We start from the raw sequence: 18,309 nt of genomic DNA on the forward strand, positions 1-18,309 counted from the left end.
AAAGTGAAGTCCCAGTGCATTTCCTGCAGGGAGTTTTAAAGGCCACAGACATCCAGAGGTGGCTGATCCTGGCCTGCCTCTGCATGGCAACCCAGGCTTGCTCGGTGGTCTCTGTTCCAAAAGCTGTCCAATATCTGATGAGAGAGGCTTCACTTGGGCCATCCAGGGCAGGGCATGAACTTTGGCCCTCGGCCAGTCTGATTTCTAAATCTACGGGAGGAATTGTTTTATTGCATCTCCAGCATTTCACTTCTTTGCACTGAACTCTGGAGGTAGAGCTTGCTTTCTAAGGACCAAAATTACACGTCTTGCACCATGGATTTCTGCAAAAAGGAAATAACAAGGGTGTGCAGACCAGATTTGGATTGGGATCACGTGGGGAATGGGGGTGGGGTAACCTTCCACTCCTCATACAGTTGTTTCTAATTGGATGGCTGTTCTCGGTACTTTTAAACCTTCCCATTTAAAATAAAAAGTCATTCACTTACTTAAGCCCGAGTGAAAGGTGTGTTTTTTTTTTTTTTTTTTTGTCCATAGCTTTACTCTCAGGAAATGTGCAACATGAACAGAGTAGTGTTAAGGGGAAAAAAATAAATAACTTAATGCATATCGGTTTGTCAAACGTTTCAACAATTCACTTCTTTGTTAAGTCGGAAAAAAAAACAGTCAGCAAATTCGTTAATCAAATTAATTTAGAAAGGAGCTTTTAAAAATAAAAGCAATGCTTTAAATAAATAGAGTCTCTTCTATCCACGGAACACTCATTTCTAGTAGAGGTAACGCCAATACATATTCAAGCATCGGAAAGACAGAAATCTCTGGATACCATTTAAGACCACAGAAGCTGGATGCTGCCGGATGGGAAACAAGAGATGGGTTTTTTCTCCAGCTGATCTCCAGTTTCCTTTAGACCAAGGGTAGTCAACCTGTGGTCCTCCAGATGTCCATGGACTACAATTCCCGTGAGCCCCTGCCAGCGAATGCTGGCAGGGGCTCATGGGAATTGTAGTCCATGGACATCTGGAGGACCACAGGTTGACTACTCCTGCTTTAGACCCTGGACAGGAGCAGAACAGAACAGCTCTCTCTCTCTGCCATTTCCCCATGACGTTATGGGAAGTGATACTGAGAGCTCTGGGGAGCCATTCAGGTTTTCTGCTGTCAAATCTACTAATGATTCTGCGGCGGCGGCTTCCGGTTTCTAAGACATCAGGTTTGCGGTCCAATGCAGACAATCCAAGCAACATTTCGACAGGAGCGTTGGAGCAGGGGCCCGCGGCCGATTCCTCCTGAGTCCAAACAGCCCATCTTTACCGTACTCTTCGATGCAAGCGTGGGAAATTCGTGTTAATGCCGCACCCGCAAGAGTCGTGGCGCTTCTCAAACCAAAAGCAGTTGTGTGGTGTATTATTCAGAGGCCATCTGACAGCCTGGTCACGGGCCCGGCTCAGCCGCCCATCAGCTCAACCCAACCCAATCTGGCTGCGCAAACCTGCCCCGGGATCTCCGCAAAGGAGGCTCTTGGGCCTTCGTTTTAGGACGATGGGCCCTTTTCCATTTGAAGGGCGCGGCTAAAATCACTGCGGCAATCTGTGAAGACACGTGAAACAATTGCTAAGAGAAGGACAATGCTTAATGTTAAGACTGGAGGTTCGGAAACTGCCAAAGAGGCCAGCAAGCCGCAAGTCTTTCTTCGGAGTGAACAGCAGAGGTTGCAGTTCCCGTGTTACATTCCCTTGTCTTTTCAGGCACAGAAATGTGAGAAGCTGTCCTCTCTGCAAGGCGGAATAGTTTGCACGTAAAAAGAAAGCAGAGCAAAGACCTCTGAAGGATCAGTCAGGCTTACAGAGGGGGCTTAATTAGTCTTCCAATAACAGCATCTGGGGAATGCCCCGTAGTTACTGGAAGTCACCTTCACTGGCACTCTCCTTGGGGGGCCAAGACTTGATCTCTCAGACACCCCAACTGAAGGCAAAAACCTCTCAGCCGTTGGCTGTGCATGCTGTACGGGGCCCAAACGTAGCCCTGACTTTTTGGAATGAAATTCTCAATTGTTCCCTACTCCCAATACATGTTCCATAAATGCATTTCAGGGAGAGGGAGAGGACGATTAGGGAGAGGGAGAGGACAATGGAATGTTCGTCAGAACTCCCATTCCGATCCTTCACAAATTCCGGCTGTTTAATATTTCATCGCCTTAATTTCACCGCACCAATCAATTATTCATGATGCGTACTGCGCTGAGGAATACATTATTAATCTAGTCCAATCCAAGATGGCAGGGATTCTTTTGTTTTGGCTTGGTTTGGTTTGTTTTGCTGGTAAAATCTATGGAAAGCGTTGGAATGGCCATTCAGACGCCAACCGGCTACAAGGAAGCTTCACACAAACACATTTTAGACTCCCTCAAAGCTTCGGAATAGGGCTGGGCACTTCGGCACGCCTAGGCTGCTTTGGCGATTGCGGAAGCCCGAGATGGCCAGTGCCGCAGTGCGGCACTGGCCACCTCGGGCTTCCGCAATCGCCAAAGCAGCCTAGGCGTGCCGAAGCTCCCAATCCTACTTTGGAATGACCCAAATCCAACAGAGGAGGACGAAATAATAAATAAGAGGGGGAAAGCTAAGAATGGAACTCCCGTCGAGCTTTGGCAAGTCCTCCGCACGCAGCAAGACATCCAGAGAGGGCTGCTTCGTTAAAAGCGCCACTGCGGGAAAGTTGAAACTTAGAGAAACCGGACAGCGATAGAAGACAGGCGTTGTGAGGGTTTTTAATACTGCTGGCAGCCTGCAGAGGGCACTCTAGCACGCTCTTGTTTCAAAAGGCTCATATATATATATATATAGAAAAATAATTTGGGACTATCGAAATGCACGCCGTGGCAGACCACGCTGGCTTTGTTCACAGCCTCCCGTTCTCTTCGCCCGCCTCCTTTTCTTCGATCGCCTCGAGGCTGCGCTTGGACTTGACGTCCGCACTGCCCGGCCTGCTCAGTCCGCACGATGAGCAGGCCAGCTGGATTTGCTTCATGTTCTCCAGGGCTTCGTTCTTGGCATTCTTCAGTAGGTCTCCTTGTCCCTAAAGGGAGACAACAAGGAGCAAGCAGACAGGAGAAGAGCGTTAGGCCTTTCCGAAGCACCCAGTAGGCCTGGCTTCCCTTATCACCCTCATTCAAGTTATGGAGTTGGCAACATTATCACGACCAGGGGAATTTGGTTGGCAGTTGACAGAACTGGGATACGGAGGGCAGTAAATACATTCCCCAATTTACATTGATTCAGGTTGATCCAGTTCATATTCAGGCTGCGCTCAAAAGAAGAGGAAGAGGCCTAATTTAAAAAATACTTTCTGTCTCACAAATGGCCAGCTTGCCCGGCATCCTGCATGCAGGAGTGTGAAGGTGTTGTCTCTACACTAGAGATCTTCAGAGACACACGTCGTCCGCCACCCCATGGAAGGCCATGTGAAGGAAGTGAGAGGACAAAGGGAGAGAGGAGGGACCAGAGGGAAGCTCCCAGGTTAAGACAAAGAATGGTGAGAACACCTATAAACCTTTAAACTGATGTAGTACCATCCCCCCCCCCCCCAAGATCCAGGCATGCTGAGCCACTCACACCAGCCCTCACAATCGCCTAAGACCCCTGGCCTCTCTTCTCATCCCTTCCAGGGCCTGCTATTCACTTCTGCTCAGACCTCAAGAGGCAAAATCTGACCACTCTCTGACCATTCCTCCCCTCGAATTTTCACAAGAGGCAGCGGACAGTGCAGCAGACAAGAGGGGGACTCTCACATCAGGTCTATCACGGGGCGCTCAAAAAGACTGCTCACGTCTCTTGACGTTTCTTGCTGCTCTACAGAAAGTGGCCAAAGCCCAGCTCCGTTGAAAAGCTATTATCCATCCAAGCAATGGACTACGAATCCATTGGGTAGAATTGCAGTGAGCAACTGTGGGGGGTGGGGGGCAGACTTGGGGGTAAAACCTTTCCAGGTAGAAGAAGAAGAAGAAGAAGAGTTGGTTCTTATATGCCGCTTTTCCCTACCCGAAGGAGGCTCAAAGCGGCTTACAGTCGCCTTCCCATTCCCATAGAAACACAGAGCTGGAAGGGACCTCATCTGAAACCAGTCCCCTGCACTATGCAGGAAATTCACTACTTCCTCCCTCCCACTGCCCCAGAAACCCTTGCTCCATGCCCACAGGAAGGCCAAAAACCTCCTGGTGGGCAATATGGCAAGGAGGCAAATTCCTTCCTGACCCCAAAGTGGCCGTCAGCATCCCTCGGGCATGTAAGGAAGGGCCACACGAGCCGAGCAGTGGCTCACCCCTTCCTACCCTCCCTCTAACGCCAAAGTTCACAGAATCAGCACTGCTGTGCAATGGACATCTAGCCTCTGCTTAAAACCCTTCCAGCAAGGCAGCCCACCACCATTCAGTGTTCCACTGAGGAACCACTCTGTCAGGATGCTTTAGGATGCTTTGGGCTGATCCTGGGTTGAGCAGAGGGTTGGACTAGATGGCCTGTATGGCCCCTTCCAACTCTGTGATTCTGTGATGTTTTTCCCAATGTATATCCAAAAACTCTTTTTGATTTATTTCTGGGGCAACGGGGAAAAAACTCCACTCCATCCTCTGTATTACAGCCCGTCGAGAACAGGAAGAGAGCTATCATATCTCAGACAGATGTTCAGTAAAAACCAAGAACTAGATTGGCCAGCAGTCTCTGTTCGCATCTCTGTACACATCTGCCCCCGACCTGCGGTAATCTTCTCCCGGAAGCATTGGACACTCCGGGGCTAAGCGTGCCTCTCTCTGCGGAAACATGCCATCAGCTTTCACGTTCGCTTACTTCACTGCAGCCCTGGTAAACAAGGCTCTGGACAATGGTGGCAGGGAAGGTTTGGCGCCAGTAAACAACGCTTGGGGACAAAAGCCAACGCTTGGGAACGCCAGCTTGCTCCAAGATTGCTCACAGCCTATGACACCCAGTCTCATGTCCCCATTCTGCTACACAAGAGACACAAAAGCCCGCTCCCCCGCCCAGCTAGAAGGCCAGGGTGAGATGGTGGTCCCTTCCTCGGGAGGGGGGGCTCTGCTCAACCACATGCGAGGCTGCCGTAGACAGAATCGGGCCCTCAGGATCCATCACAGTGCAGTTGCCACCTTGATCCCTCTCGTGTCCTCAAGAGCCACACGGCGCATTTGAATCGAAAGAGTCCGTGAGACTTCTTGCAGAAACTGAACTGCAATCCAGAGATTGCTGAATTCCCCAGACGTCCCATGTCATTTTGGAAGGGCAGGTCCGTACCTTATTCCCACTGAAACAAAGGGCTCTATTGGTTGTTACCAGGTGCAAATTCCAGCCTGCGCATTAAAACCCTCAAGGGTGAACAAGCAGGTGACAATCACTGAGCCTCTGCCCTCCAGCACCAATGAATCAACATGCCCTTTCCACTAAGTCGACACAAAGAGATGAAGAGGGTTAGGCTACAGCCCTCCTGGAAGCCAGAACTCATCCCAGCTTCATTCGACAGCTCCTTTTTCCCACACACAGGTGGCAAAAGCCTACAGCAGAGCAAGCAAAGGGATGGAGTGTGATGGAGTCGTGTTTAAGGAAACTAATATAACCTTCTAATTCAGGGGTAGTCAAACTGCGGCCCTCCAGATGTCCATGGACTACAATTCCCATGAGCCCCTGCCAGCGAATGCTGGCAGGGGCTCATGGGAATTGTAGTCCATGGACATCTGGAGGGCCGCAGTTTGACTATCCCTGTTCTAATTGATCGTTCAGGTATTGGAAACTGGCTTTAGTTCCATAGTGGAGCCCAGGAGCTGATCCCTCTTTATAATCTGTACTTCCCCCAAGGCCTGTGGTCAGCTATCGGGGCAACAGCAACTGCCAGAAGAAGGGCTGAGGATTCGTACGAGAGAGCAGGTTGTTCTGTTCTTTGTTGCCACCACTGATTGTCTCGGGTTTTATGTTGTTTTTATGTTTTACGTAAACCGCCACGAGCTGGCCGGGCCGAGAGTGGCAGTCTATAAATTCAATTATAAATAAATTAATGAATTAAGAAATGCTGTTTGTTATATATAAACTTTTGCCTACAAAGGAACATAGAGGCAATGGTTCATAGAAATCATAGAATCGTAGAGTCGGAAGGGGCCATACAGGCATCCATGAGAATGATCTGTCCAGCCGCTACTTAAAGATGGCCAGTGAAGGGGAACTCCCCACCTCCTTAGGCAGCCCATTCCACAGCTGAACTATACTCATAGAATCCTAGATGGGAAGGGGCCATCTAGTCAGACAGGCCAGACAGGCCATCTAGTCCCACGCCCTACTCCAAGCGGGATCAACCTAAAGCATCCAGGAGAAGGATCTGTCCAGCCACTGCTTGAAGACCACCAGTGGGGGGAGCTCCCCACCTCCTGAGGCAGCCCATTCCACTGCTGAACTAGACTCATAGAATCCTAGAGTGGGAAGGGGCCATCTAGTCAGACAGGCCAGACAGGCCATCTAGTCCCACGCCCTACTCCAAGCGGGATCAACCTAAAGCATCCAGGATAAGTATCTATACAGTCGTTGCTTGAAAAACACCAGTGAGGGGGAGCTCACCACCTCCTTAGGCAGACAACTCCACTGCTGAACCATTCTTACTGTGATTCCCCCCCCCAATATCTAGCCAGTGCCATTCTACACATAGTTTAAAGCCATTACTATGGATCGTATCCTCTGAGGCCAACCAGGACCACTCCCTGCTCTACTTTGAGTCACAACCTTTCAAATACTTAAAGAGAGCGATCATCTCCCCTTGGAATCTGACCATGCTGGGAAGGTGGACAAATGAGAACAAGATGCAATTCAATATGGAGAAGTGCAGAGTTCAGCCTCTGAGAAGCATTCATGCTTGGGGGGAGATACACCTCTAGGTAGCAGTGTGAGTGAACGTGATCTTGGGGGTCCTTGAGGACTGTAAGCTAAATATGAACATTCAGTGTGATGTGGCAGTAAAGAAGGCGCATTCAGTCTTAGGCTGTATCAACAGAGGCATCCCATCAAAATCACATCATAGACCACGGGATACCACATTAGTCAGACTGCACCTGGAGTCCTGTTCACAGTTCTGGAGGACTCACTTCAAAAAGGAGGTGGCCAAAATTGAGAGAGTTCAGAAGACAGTGATGAGAATGATCTGGAGCCTGGGGACCAAGCCCTAGGAGGAAAGGCTGAGGGACCTGGGAATGATCAGCCTGGAGAAGAGGAGGTTGAGAGGACCTTGAAGTTGCTCTCTTGCTCTCTTGAAGTTTCCAAAAGTTTGTCACTTGGAGGAGGGCAGGGAAAGGTTCCTGTTGGCAGCAGAGGAGAGGATCTGCGGGAATGTCTTTAAACTACATGTAGAATGGCATCAGCTAGATATCAGGATGAGAAAGTTAAAATCAAAGTAGCTCCGTGGTGGAATGGTCTGTCTAAGGAGGTGGTGAGTCCACCTAAAGTAGCTATTTCTCAAGGACAACTGACCTCTGGGCTTACGTGCAGTACTTTCAGAGTACAAAGCCCATTATGCAGCATAACTTCCAGTGGGAACATGCGCATCTCAAGATTCAGGGAGATGTGCGTCATCTCAGGAGAGCTCCACCACCACCACCACCACCAGGCTGTCAACTCTAACTTTGGAAGGCTGTCCGAAGGCACCCTGAGAGGACCTTCCTGAGCAGAGTTGCACCCATCTGAGCTCGCTGACTTCAACAGACGAAGAGAGGCACAACTCTGCTTGCACTGGCACCGTCAGACAGCTAGATTTTGATGCTACCACAGCCTCAGATTACCTGGGCCTCATGCAGAAAATATTTGGCAATGATAAATGTTTACGAATCACTCCTATAGCCGTATGTTGATCAAAGCAAAATGTCACAGGGAGACAGATGGAATCGCAATTACATCACTGATGAAACGCCAGGGATGCTGGTTAGCTGATGGTTCTAATGAGATGGCTGACAGAATTTAGTCACGATGCAGGAATATACAGCAATTCTCTTTTGACGCTATGGATCATCGGGATGACGCCATTTCCCCCAACTACTGTCACAGTGCTTTCCGTTTGGGAACTCCTCAGTCAGGTCGGTCGACCTGAGCGCAGCAGCATGTGCAGAAGTTTTCAAGGAAGATCCAACCACTTTATCCTTCTTAGCTTGTTTTGTTATCTATCTGGCCCCACTGGTCACGTTCTGTTCGAGGACACTGGTATGAATTCAGATTCCAAAGGGGAATTGGGTTATACTGCTTCCAACCACCAGGGACCCCAAAGACAAATGGTGAAACTGCTTGCTTTTCAGACTTCTTGTTTTTGTATTCCAGGTTCTGATTGGGCTTCGGTAGCCCTTCCGTAAGTACTGTTTCCCTGTCATGGAGCCAGGAGAACTAAGTGCCAGTCACGGAAGAGTCTAGATCAGGGGTGGGCAAACTGTGGCCCTCCAGATGTCAGTGGACTACAATTCCCATGAGTCCCTGCCAGCAGATTGTAGTCCACGGACATCTGGAGGGCCACAGTTTGCTCACCCCTGGTCTAGATGAACTGGCAAAATGGATTGCACGAGTGAAGGTACATTGTATTGAATTTGCTATCAGAATCATCTGATTCTCAGTATGGAATATAAACCCTGAATCTTGCCATATGCATGTTTCCACTGAAAGTTATGCTGTTGAAGTTATGTGCTGAATGTAAGCCGAGATTCTTGCCATGCAGGCGTTTTCGCTTAGTCAAAATGCATCACAGGCTTTGTAGTCCGAAAGGACGGGATGCAAGCCAAGAATCTTGCCATGCCAGTGTTTTCAGTCAAACTCAGCACTGCCTCATGGGCTTTGTAGTCCAAAAGTCATTCCTGTGTGCGATGCCACAGCACAAAATGGGATCCTGTAGCCTTACGGTTTTATGAATAACATAGTTCTCCTTGTTTTGCTTGACAGCACTGCATCAGGGGGACTGTAACTAACACTGTCATGTTAGGAAATTTATATTACTGGACCAGAGGGACTTGCATATTAACTACCATAGCTAAAGTGTGCACAACTATTTCAAGCATGCAAGGCAGCCATAAGAGACGGCTCATGGCAACACAGAGTGGAAATACAGAAATGAGCAGAGCAGTTGCACAAAAATCTTGAAGAATATTGAGACTAAAATAGTGAAAGCACAGGAGAGATCATTAAGAAATTCTAGAATGCTAGTTTTGCAAGCAGGGAGGTCCAAGTCACCCTTAATCCTCTTTTGGGATAGCTGATGGTAGAGCCTGCAATGCTAAAAACACTTTCCAGGAGATAAGCTTCATAGAAGAAGAAGAAGAGTTGGTTCTTATATGCCGCTTTTCTCTACTCGAAGGAGGCTCAAAGTGGCTTCCATTCGCCTTCCTTTTCCTCTCCCCACAACAGACACCCTGTGAGGGAGGTGAGGCTGAGAGAGCCCTGATATTCCTGCTTGGCTAGAACAACTTTCTCAGGGCTGTGGCGAGCCCAAGGTCACCCAGCTGGCTGCATGTGGGGGAGCGCAGAATCGAATCTGGCATGCCAGATTAGAAGTCCGCACTCCTAACCACTACACCAAACTGGCTCTCCAATATAGTAACGTGGACTCTTACTCTGCGTAGACCTGCTTTTGTATTCAGCCGTCTCTCTTCTTTTTCTCTCTCCCCTGTATTAGAGCATCCTTGGACCAAAGCAGTTACCTTATTAACAAATGAAGAGGAGGTAGAACTTCAGGAGCGTGTGTGTGTGTATGAGTGTGTGTATGAGTGTGTGTGTGTGTGTGTGTGTATAAAAGAAATTTCTGGGACACAATCGGTTCAATCCAAAGCTTACCTATGCACCATTCTAAGAGAACAATCCTAAACTGCTAGAATCACGCCAAGGTCTACCCCAGGGGTAGTCGCTGGCAGGGGCTCATGGGAATCGTAGTCCATGGACATCTGGGGGGCCGCAGTTTGACTACCCCTGGTCTATCAATGGGGCTTATTTCCAAGGAAGCATTCATAGGATTGCACTCCCAATCTATCAAAGTGCCCTCCGTTTTGGACTGTATCAATATCAAAGGAAGCGAACAGGCACCAAGTTGTGCCACTTGCCACTGTGTCTGTAGTCCTGTGGCCTGTGTCCCAGGCTGTAAACTCCCTGAGCCTCCTCTGAAAGACTCCTACCATGACGGCGCTGGAGGCAGTCTGAAATCAGGGCAATGTCGCTTGCACAGCTGGTGCCTCGAGGGATAGCCTGCATGCACAGGGGCGCAACTGTAGGTTCACCAGGCAGGCAGGACCTTCTGCATCACTGCCACCAGCAGTTCACAGTGCAAACGCATAAGTGTTCCACACACACAAGATGAGAAAGCCAAAAACAAAACACCCCCCCCCCCAACAGCTCTGAGGACAATCTCAACAGAAGCCAAATGGCCATGCACTCCCTTGGGGTCAGTTTCCGTGAACGTGTTCATGTTCTTGTTAAGCGGCCATCTGTCTGCTTTCAGAAAACTGGTGCTGAACACAACCCACATGGCAAAAAACACCTTAATAAGCTGAGATAGATTCCAATGGGGAGCCATGTTGGTCTGAAGTGGCACAATAAAATCAGAGTCCGGTAGCACCTTTAAGACCAACAAAGATTTATTCAAGGTGTGAGCTTTCGAGTGCTTGCACTTGAAAGCTCACGCCCTGAATAAATCTTTGTAGGTCTTAAAGGTGCTACCGGACTCTGATTTTATTGTGCTTAATAAACTGAATAATCCAAGAATTGGGGGGGGGGGGGGGAGAGACACTGAACATCTGGTTCCACCTTGGAAATCCCACTTTCTGATCATTCAGGTGCACTGAAAAAACATATTGGTGAGCAAGGCATGCACACAGAGAAGTCACACTTTCTTGTCAGCAAAAAGGCAAAAAAAACCACACCACTGATGTTATCTGTGCCTCTAAAAATAAACACTGCGTCCAAGTGCAGTGGGATTTTGGGCTGTATCAAATGGAGCATCGTGTCCAGATCACGGGAGGTGATGGTACCACTTTACTCTGCTCTGGTTCGGCCTCACTTGGGAGTCCTGTGTTCAGTTTTGGGCACCACAACCTGACCGTTAGAGCGCTTTCTCTCGGGAGGTGGTGGGTTCTCCATCTTTGGAGATTTTTAAACAGAGGCTGGGTAGCCATCTGATGGAGAGGCTGATTCTGTGAAGGTTCAAAGGGCTGGCAGGTGACAGTGGATGAGCGATAGGGCTGTGAGTGTCCTGCATAGTGCAGGGGGTTGGACTGGATAACACAAGAGCTCCTTTCCAACTCTATGATTCTATGTAGGAAAAGGTTGAAGTCAACATCTGGTACCATAACCAAAAGCCGAAAGCTAAACGTCACATCTTTTAGTAAAATTTTATAAGGCTCATCCAGTAGAGCATGTGCGCATGCACTTCATGAATGTGAAGGCTGCGGGGGGGGGGGGATTTTTCTCTGCTTCAGCCCCCAGGAAAAATGGAAAGTTGGGAGAGCAATGGGGGAAAAAATCCTCCTATTGACACAAAGTGTTCCTTTCAACACAAAGTGTTGCGCATTTTGCATGCCTTTGTACTCATTCTAAAGAAGTGTGTTGCGTTTGTACAAAAGAAGAAAACCACTTTTTACTAATTCATGGCCTAGAGGCCTCTAGGCCCTTGGGCAGTGACAAGTCCTCAGTTGACTAAGCTTCAATGTTCACGTTGTCAGGGCCCACTGAGGAAGCATTCACAAGCACTGGCACGGGGTGAGGGGCGTGTGGACACTCGTGGGCACTTCTGGGCTCCCTTCTGCTATCATTGTCCAACATGGCAGCTATGAGCGACCAGCCATCTCTGGGCTGGATTTGTCTTCATTATCCAGCGCACATGTTCTAGCACATTGGTTCTCTGGTCAGAATTTCTGGAGCGCCGGCCATGGAGGGGGGCGGTGGCTTCAAGAAAGGTTGGCCTGGCACGGCGGATGCCCACCGTGCCAGGCCAACCTTTCTTGAAGCCACCCCCCCTCCATGGCCGGCGCTCCAGAAATTCAGAGACATCTGGTTGCTGCGTGGCCCTGCAGCATCCCGAGATAATTTCTGGGCAAGAAGCTTTGTTCCGGAATGATGGTGTTTATCAGTCAGAGTGGGGCATGGACCTCTGGCTTGGAGAGGTTCTCTCATTTCTGTTGGGCTGCACTGGGCAATGGGTGTTGGCTGGAGGGGGGGTTCAGTTCCCCTCCTAGCTCTGCGGTGGTTAGGACTGGGAGCTGGATCCTCGTGGGGAGGCATCTGTGTCAGCGTGCTGGATTCTACCAGAATTGGGGGCCTACATAAAAGGCTGGGCACATGACGGCCAGTGGTGTCCTCTCAGGGGAGGGGGATGGCTGCCTGGCTGGGCACTCATCCAGGAGTGGCTCTAATAGAGGCTGATGCCCATGGGGCTTCTCCGACGTTTACCTTCCCAGGTTCCAGCAGGTCTGATGGGTAGGGGGAGCTTGATCAGTGTGCCACTGATCCATGGGTGGGCCTGCTGATGGTTTCCTTCCCCACACTGTACTGTGGTCGGATTGACTTGCAGGGGAGGTTTGGATCTGCCCAAGGGTTGCCTACGCTCATTTGCATAACAAAGCTGTGGCCTTTTATGCCAAAACATATAATATGCTTCTATATCTGTGTTCTCCAGGCACCCTATCATTCTCCCCCAGCCCTGCAAAGTTGTGTCAAGGAGTTTGTGAAGTTTTACGATAAGGTGTTCAAAGACCGAAAATTGCTGCGTAAGATTACTTCATTGGAGAAATATTTGTGGTATGATTCTCGTAACCCCCTCTACTACATCTTCCTACATTTTTATATTGGTTCTGTCACTGGAGAATAATGGTAAGGTCAATATGTTTATAGAACTGTTTTCTTTGTCTTACTTTCATGAATACAGAATATTTAACCCCCGTCTCATTTTGGCCATCCAAATGTGCCCTTCTTGTTTCAAGGAAATATGGTCAGATAGTTTTGGAGGGGGTACTCTATGGCACTGTACCCCACTGAGGTCCCTTCGTACCCTAAGCCTTGCCCTTTCCAGGCTCCCCCAAAAACTCCAGGAATTTTAATTGCCTCGGCAACCCTATCTTGAAGTTCTAAACTAAAATATCTAGAATTCTGCCAGCTTTAATTGTAGGGTTTCTAGGAGGCATTTATCGTGCTTGATTTCTATACAATTATTTTCCCAATCTGTCATAACTTCTGGTTTTGTTGCTAGCCGCCTTCAGATTGCATGAGCATATGGGAGGCAAACATTTAATTTGATTTACCTACTAGTTCATTTCTCCGACGCCTGTCTTGGGAAGACTAAAGATAAAGTAATTTCAAAAATTAATAAAATAAGTACATCTGGCCCTTGCCCTGGCAGCAGGTACTGGGGCAGAGCTTTGGCCCTAAATGGCTCAAAGGAATCCCTGCTTAACCCTCCTGCACCCAGAAACCTTTACAATAAATATGCTTAGGGTTGTGCGATTCGGCAGCCAAAGCGGCCGTTCGCGCAGGGCGCGAACGGTCGCTTTGGCTGCCGAATCGCACAACCCTAAATATGCTCCAACTGTCACGATGCCAAGTTCCTTCCTGGGAACTGGCAGGGAGGTGGAGTCGAGATTTACTGGGGGCAGTAGGGAGGGCCATCTGATGTGTCTGCATCACCGCCCACATGACCTGGATGTTACCTCATCATGCCTGGGGCATTGGGGTGACACGACGGCATTTGAGCAAAAACTCCATCATAGATAAGTTTTGTACCATGGAGTTTTGCCCAAATACCAGCAGGTTTGATGACATCACTTCTGGGCCGTGTGGGCAATGATGTAGACACGTCACTGATTGTTGGATGCCTATTTACCTCCTCTGGGGGGGGGGTCAGTTCCCCCTGCTGGCCAGCTGATATTCAAAGATGAGAAAATAGATTCTCTGCTTTGGTCTTGCTACATTAGATAGAATGGGGCTGGCCTGGGGACACCCTCTTTGGGTGCCCCTAGAATTGGACTCCATGGTCCAAACTTCTTGAAACTTGGGGGGGCTTCACAGAAGAGGCTCTGGCAGATACCAGAGTTTGGAGCTTCTAACTCACCCCCCCCCCCAGGCCACGGGGAAGGTGGAAACCTGAACTTTAACAAAGTAGGAGAGATTCTCACTCAGGTCGAGCATGCAGATGCCACCGTCCAGGCAGGAGATGATGGGAATAAACAGAAATTACAGCTCATCTTCATGCACAGAGCAGTTCCCATCACCTCCCCTGGAGAAAAGGGATGCTGCAGGGGAGGGCTATGCCTGGCTACTCCAGCAATGCTTAGGGGCCAGCCTCCAGGTGAGAACTGGAGACCCACTGAAATAACACCACAGAGATGATCTGAGTTCCCCTGGAGAGATGCCCATTTACTGGCAAGGTGGAGGTCTAAAAGGATGCCAGCCTCCAAGAGGCACGTAGAGACCCACGGAAATTATACCACTGCAGAGAGAGAGGGAGGAGGGGATGTCTGTTTACTGGCAAGGCAGGAGGGGGGAACCTTGAGGTACACTAGGAGTCTCAAGGGATGCCAGCCTCCACAGAGAAGAAACTGGACAGACATATCATCACCCTAGCAAGGCCTATCTGTGTGACTACACACATGCCAACAGCGCAGAAGCACACTGTCCGACCAGCCCATCATGATGTCTGATGAGCAAAAAGCCAATCCATTTGCCCTCAGAAAGCAAGGGGGGGTCATGTCTCGTAGGAGCTCTGGGTAGTCTAAGAACTTCCATCATCACAGGCTCCCCCTTCCACCACCACCCCCCCAAAAATGAACAGTTTAGAGGAAGAAGAGGTAGGTTTTATATCCCACATTTCACTACCCAAAGGAGGCTCAAAGCTCCATCTCCCCACTATGGAGCAAAGACTAAAGTAAAGAATCTTTTCCCATCACAGGATAGAATGGGGCAGGATGGGGACACCCTATTTGGGTGCCCCTAGAATTGGACCTCCTGGTCCAATCTTCTTGAAACTTGGGAGGTCTTTAGAGAAGAGAGTCCTGAAGCTACATTGAAAGTTTGGAGCCTCTTTGCAATATTCCCACCTCCACCCCGGGTCTCAGAGAAGATGGAAACGGGAAAATTCCCATTGACTTTAATGGCCAAAACGTTTTGGAGAGCTCCGAAACGATTCAGACGGTTGTGTTTCGGCCATAAAAATCTACAGCAGTTGGTGGTTCAGACTGTTTTGTGCCCAAAACAAGTCTGTTTCCGGCCATTTTTTTGGCCTGGAACTATCCAAAACGCAGTACTGTCTACTCAGAGTGGCCGTAGCTGTCCAAGGTACAAATCTTTCCCAGCACCTCCTAACTGATCCTTTTATATTCATTCTGCGTGCAAAGCGACACCCTCTCCCACTCAAACATGCAGGTAGAAGAAGCGTTGGGTTTTTGTACCTTGATTTCCACTACCGGAAAGACTCCCAAAGTGGCTCTTTCCACAACCATGTGAGGCAGATGGGGCTGAGAGAGCTCTGAGAGAACTGGGACTGGCCGAGTGTCAACCAGCTGGCTGGATGAGGAGGAAGAGGAGGAGTGGGGAATCAAACCCAGTTTTCCCCAGAACCTCCTCGTGGAAGTCCAGAAGGGCTGCCAAATTGAAGATTTAAGATATTGCCAAGCCTCCTTTAGCCAAACCTAGTAAATATTCTAATACTCTCGGCAGAGGGCAGGAAAATGGGCACAAATTTCTTTCTTCACACCACTGCTCAAATCTTGCTCATTTAAGGTTGTAAGAGTATCTGGTGGAGGCACATCTAGAGTGTAGGAACACATCCTTAATCTCCTGAGAGAAGGAGTCTGCGCCCAGTGGAGCTTCCATGCTGATACAGGTTCTCCAGGTCAAAAAATGGGAGGGACAGGAAGGACAAGAGGTCCGGGCTGTCTGGGAAGGGAATCTTCCGACACGCTGCGAGGTCTAAAAGAGCCAGGTACCAACATTGGCACGGCCTGTCTGGGGCAATTCGGATCCTGGAGGTTAGATCCATCTGCACCTTCTGCAGAACCCTGGGAAGGAGTGGCAAGGGGGGGGGGGAAGCATAGAATAGGGTTCCTTTCCACTGAAATTGGAACGCATCCCCCATCAAGTTGGGACCCATTCCTGCCATGGAGCAAAATTGTTGGCACTTGGCTGACAGAGGGGAGGCAAACAGATTGACGGTTGGAAAGCCCCATTGTTCCAGAATATTTGCAGCTGACTTTGGGTGACGCTGGACGGTTTCCGGGGCAAGAGACTAACAGAGGTGGTTAGCCAACTCCTGCCTCTGCATAGCAGCCCCAGATTCCCCTTGCTGGCCTCCCCTCCAAGTCCTAACCAGGGCCGACCCTGCTGAGCTTCCACGATCGGACAAGATCAGGCTAGTCTGGGCCGTTCCAGGTCGGGGCATTCATGGACTAAGAAGACCGCAGTCCTCTTTGGGATTGTGTTGCTCCAGGACAGCGTAAAGCGCTGTGAATGCTAGCACAGTTCTCTCCTGCTGTACAATTAACCATTCTCCTTCCATCTAATTAGACTCTAACTAATACTCAGCAATCGCAACCTTTAAAGGTCCCAAGACAAGTCTATCAGGATGACAGAAGACAGCTCTATGGGCCGCTGGGGTGCCTGAACCCCAGAGAGGAAAGCCAATTAAAATGCCGTGCTCCTTGGTTCGTTCAACAAAGCTCTGCTTTGAAATCAACAGGGGGTTCTTAGAGATCGAAGATTCTCCACCTGCTGTCTCAAACAAGCTTCTCACAACTGCCTGAGACACCGAGGAACACGAAGGTCTCTCTTCGTTTGGGTAAGCAAATTAAACTAGCTGGCCTCAGTCTGCCAAACAAAACCAGCAATTCCCCACGATTCTTTTGGAACTGCCATAAAGGTGGGCCAGTTTCTCGAGAAATGCAGAGGAGCAGCTGTCTCTTGACCTGAACGGACTTTGCTAGCCCAACTGGTCAGAAGATCTCAGAAGCTGAGCAGGATTAGTCCTGGGTACTCCTTGGAGAGGAAACCACCCAGGCTGTCCAGGGTGGCTATGAAGAGGAAGGCAAGGGGCAACCTCCTCTACCTCTTGCCTCGAAATCCCCATGAGAGGGTGCCAGGAGTCAGCTGTGACTTGGTGACACAGGCACAACAAAATATTCCAACTCCATTTCTTTCCATTCAGGACACTTTACAGCAGATCTTGCACTCCCTACCCCCACCCCCACCCCAGAGCTTTTTGGCTATCGTGCCTCCACGTGGAGCAGGGGTAGTCAAACTGCGGCCCTCCAGATGTCCATGGACTGCAATTCCCATGAGCCCCTGCCAGTGTTTGCTGGCAGGGGCTCATGGGAATTGTAGTCCATGGACATCTGGAGGGCCGCAGTTTGACTACCCCTAACATGGAGACTTTGAGACCAAACCATCTGCCTAGGCTGCCTTGCAAAGCACAGATCCAGCTCCAGGGCATGGCGTCCAATCCAATTCAATGGCATCCCATAGCACTGATATTCTGTCCATGTGGAGAGGCCTGGGGGCAGGATGCCTTTCAGTATGGAAAAGCCGCATCAACCATACCTGACATGTCACAGGCAGCCTTGTGTGTCTCTCGGAAACTAACCATATGACCTGAGTGGGCAAGGTTAGCTTGAGCTTGCCTGATCTTGGAAACAAAGCAGGGTCAGCCCTGGTTCGTCTGTGGGTGGGGGACCATCTCTGCTCCTCTCCAGCCTAGCCCAGATGGTCCAGGCCAGCTGGATCAGGTAAGTGAAGCGGGGTCAGCCTTGATGAAAACTTGGATGGGAGGCTGCTGAGGGAGTCCAGGGTTGCTACGGAGAGGCAGGCAAGGACCAACCTCATCTTCTAATCTCTTGCCCTGATAACCTCATGAGAGGTCACTATAAGTGGGCTGCAGTTTGTTAACACTGTCCACTCCCTGCCCAGACCTGGATGGCCAAGGTCTCCAAAGCTAAGCAGTCTCAGCCCTGGTTAGGACTTGGATGGGAGACTGCTATAGAAGTCCAGGGTCACTCCACAGAGGAAGGCCATAGCAAACCATCTCTGTTCACCTTTGCCCTGAACTGGATGGCCAGGTGAACTGAATCTCATCACATCTCAGAAGCTAAGCCAGTGTCAGCCCTGGTGGGTATTTGGATGGAAGACCACCAAGGAATATTGGGTTCCTACACAGAGGCAGGCAATGGCCAACCACATCTGTGGATCTTTTGCCTTCAAAACCCTCTGGGCCCATCATACGTTGGCTGTGACATGACACATGTGGGAAGCGGCAGGGAAGCCAGCCATC

General features: G+C 49.7%; 1 protein-coding gene across 3 annotated transcripts in view; it reads right to left on the bottom strand.

Annotated features, from left to right (window-relative positions):
* Nucleotides 1-609: 609 nt before the first annotated feature.
* PLCL1 (phospholipase C like 1 (inactive)) overlaps nucleotides 610-18,309 on the bottom strand; it is a 163,018-nt gene continuing 145,318 nt past the window's right edge. For all 3 annotated transcript variants that reach the window (XM_077319338.1, XM_077319340.1, XM_077319339.1), the window contains exon 6: nucleotides 610-3,075. In XM_077319338.1, coding sequence (XP_077175453.1) covers nucleotides 2,899-3,075 — 177 coding nt within the window. In that variant the 3' untranslated portion in view covers nucleotides 610-2,898. The remainder of the gene's footprint in view (nucleotides 3,076-18,309) is intronic.

The sequence above is a fragment of the Paroedura picta genome, chromosome 2 (assembly GCF_049243985.1).
Source record: "Paroedura picta isolate Pp20150507F chromosome 2, Ppicta_v3.0, whole genome shotgun sequence".
In the NCBI taxonomy this organism is placed as follows: Eukaryota; Metazoa; Chordata; class Lepidosauria; order Squamata; family Gekkonidae; genus Paroedura; species Paroedura picta.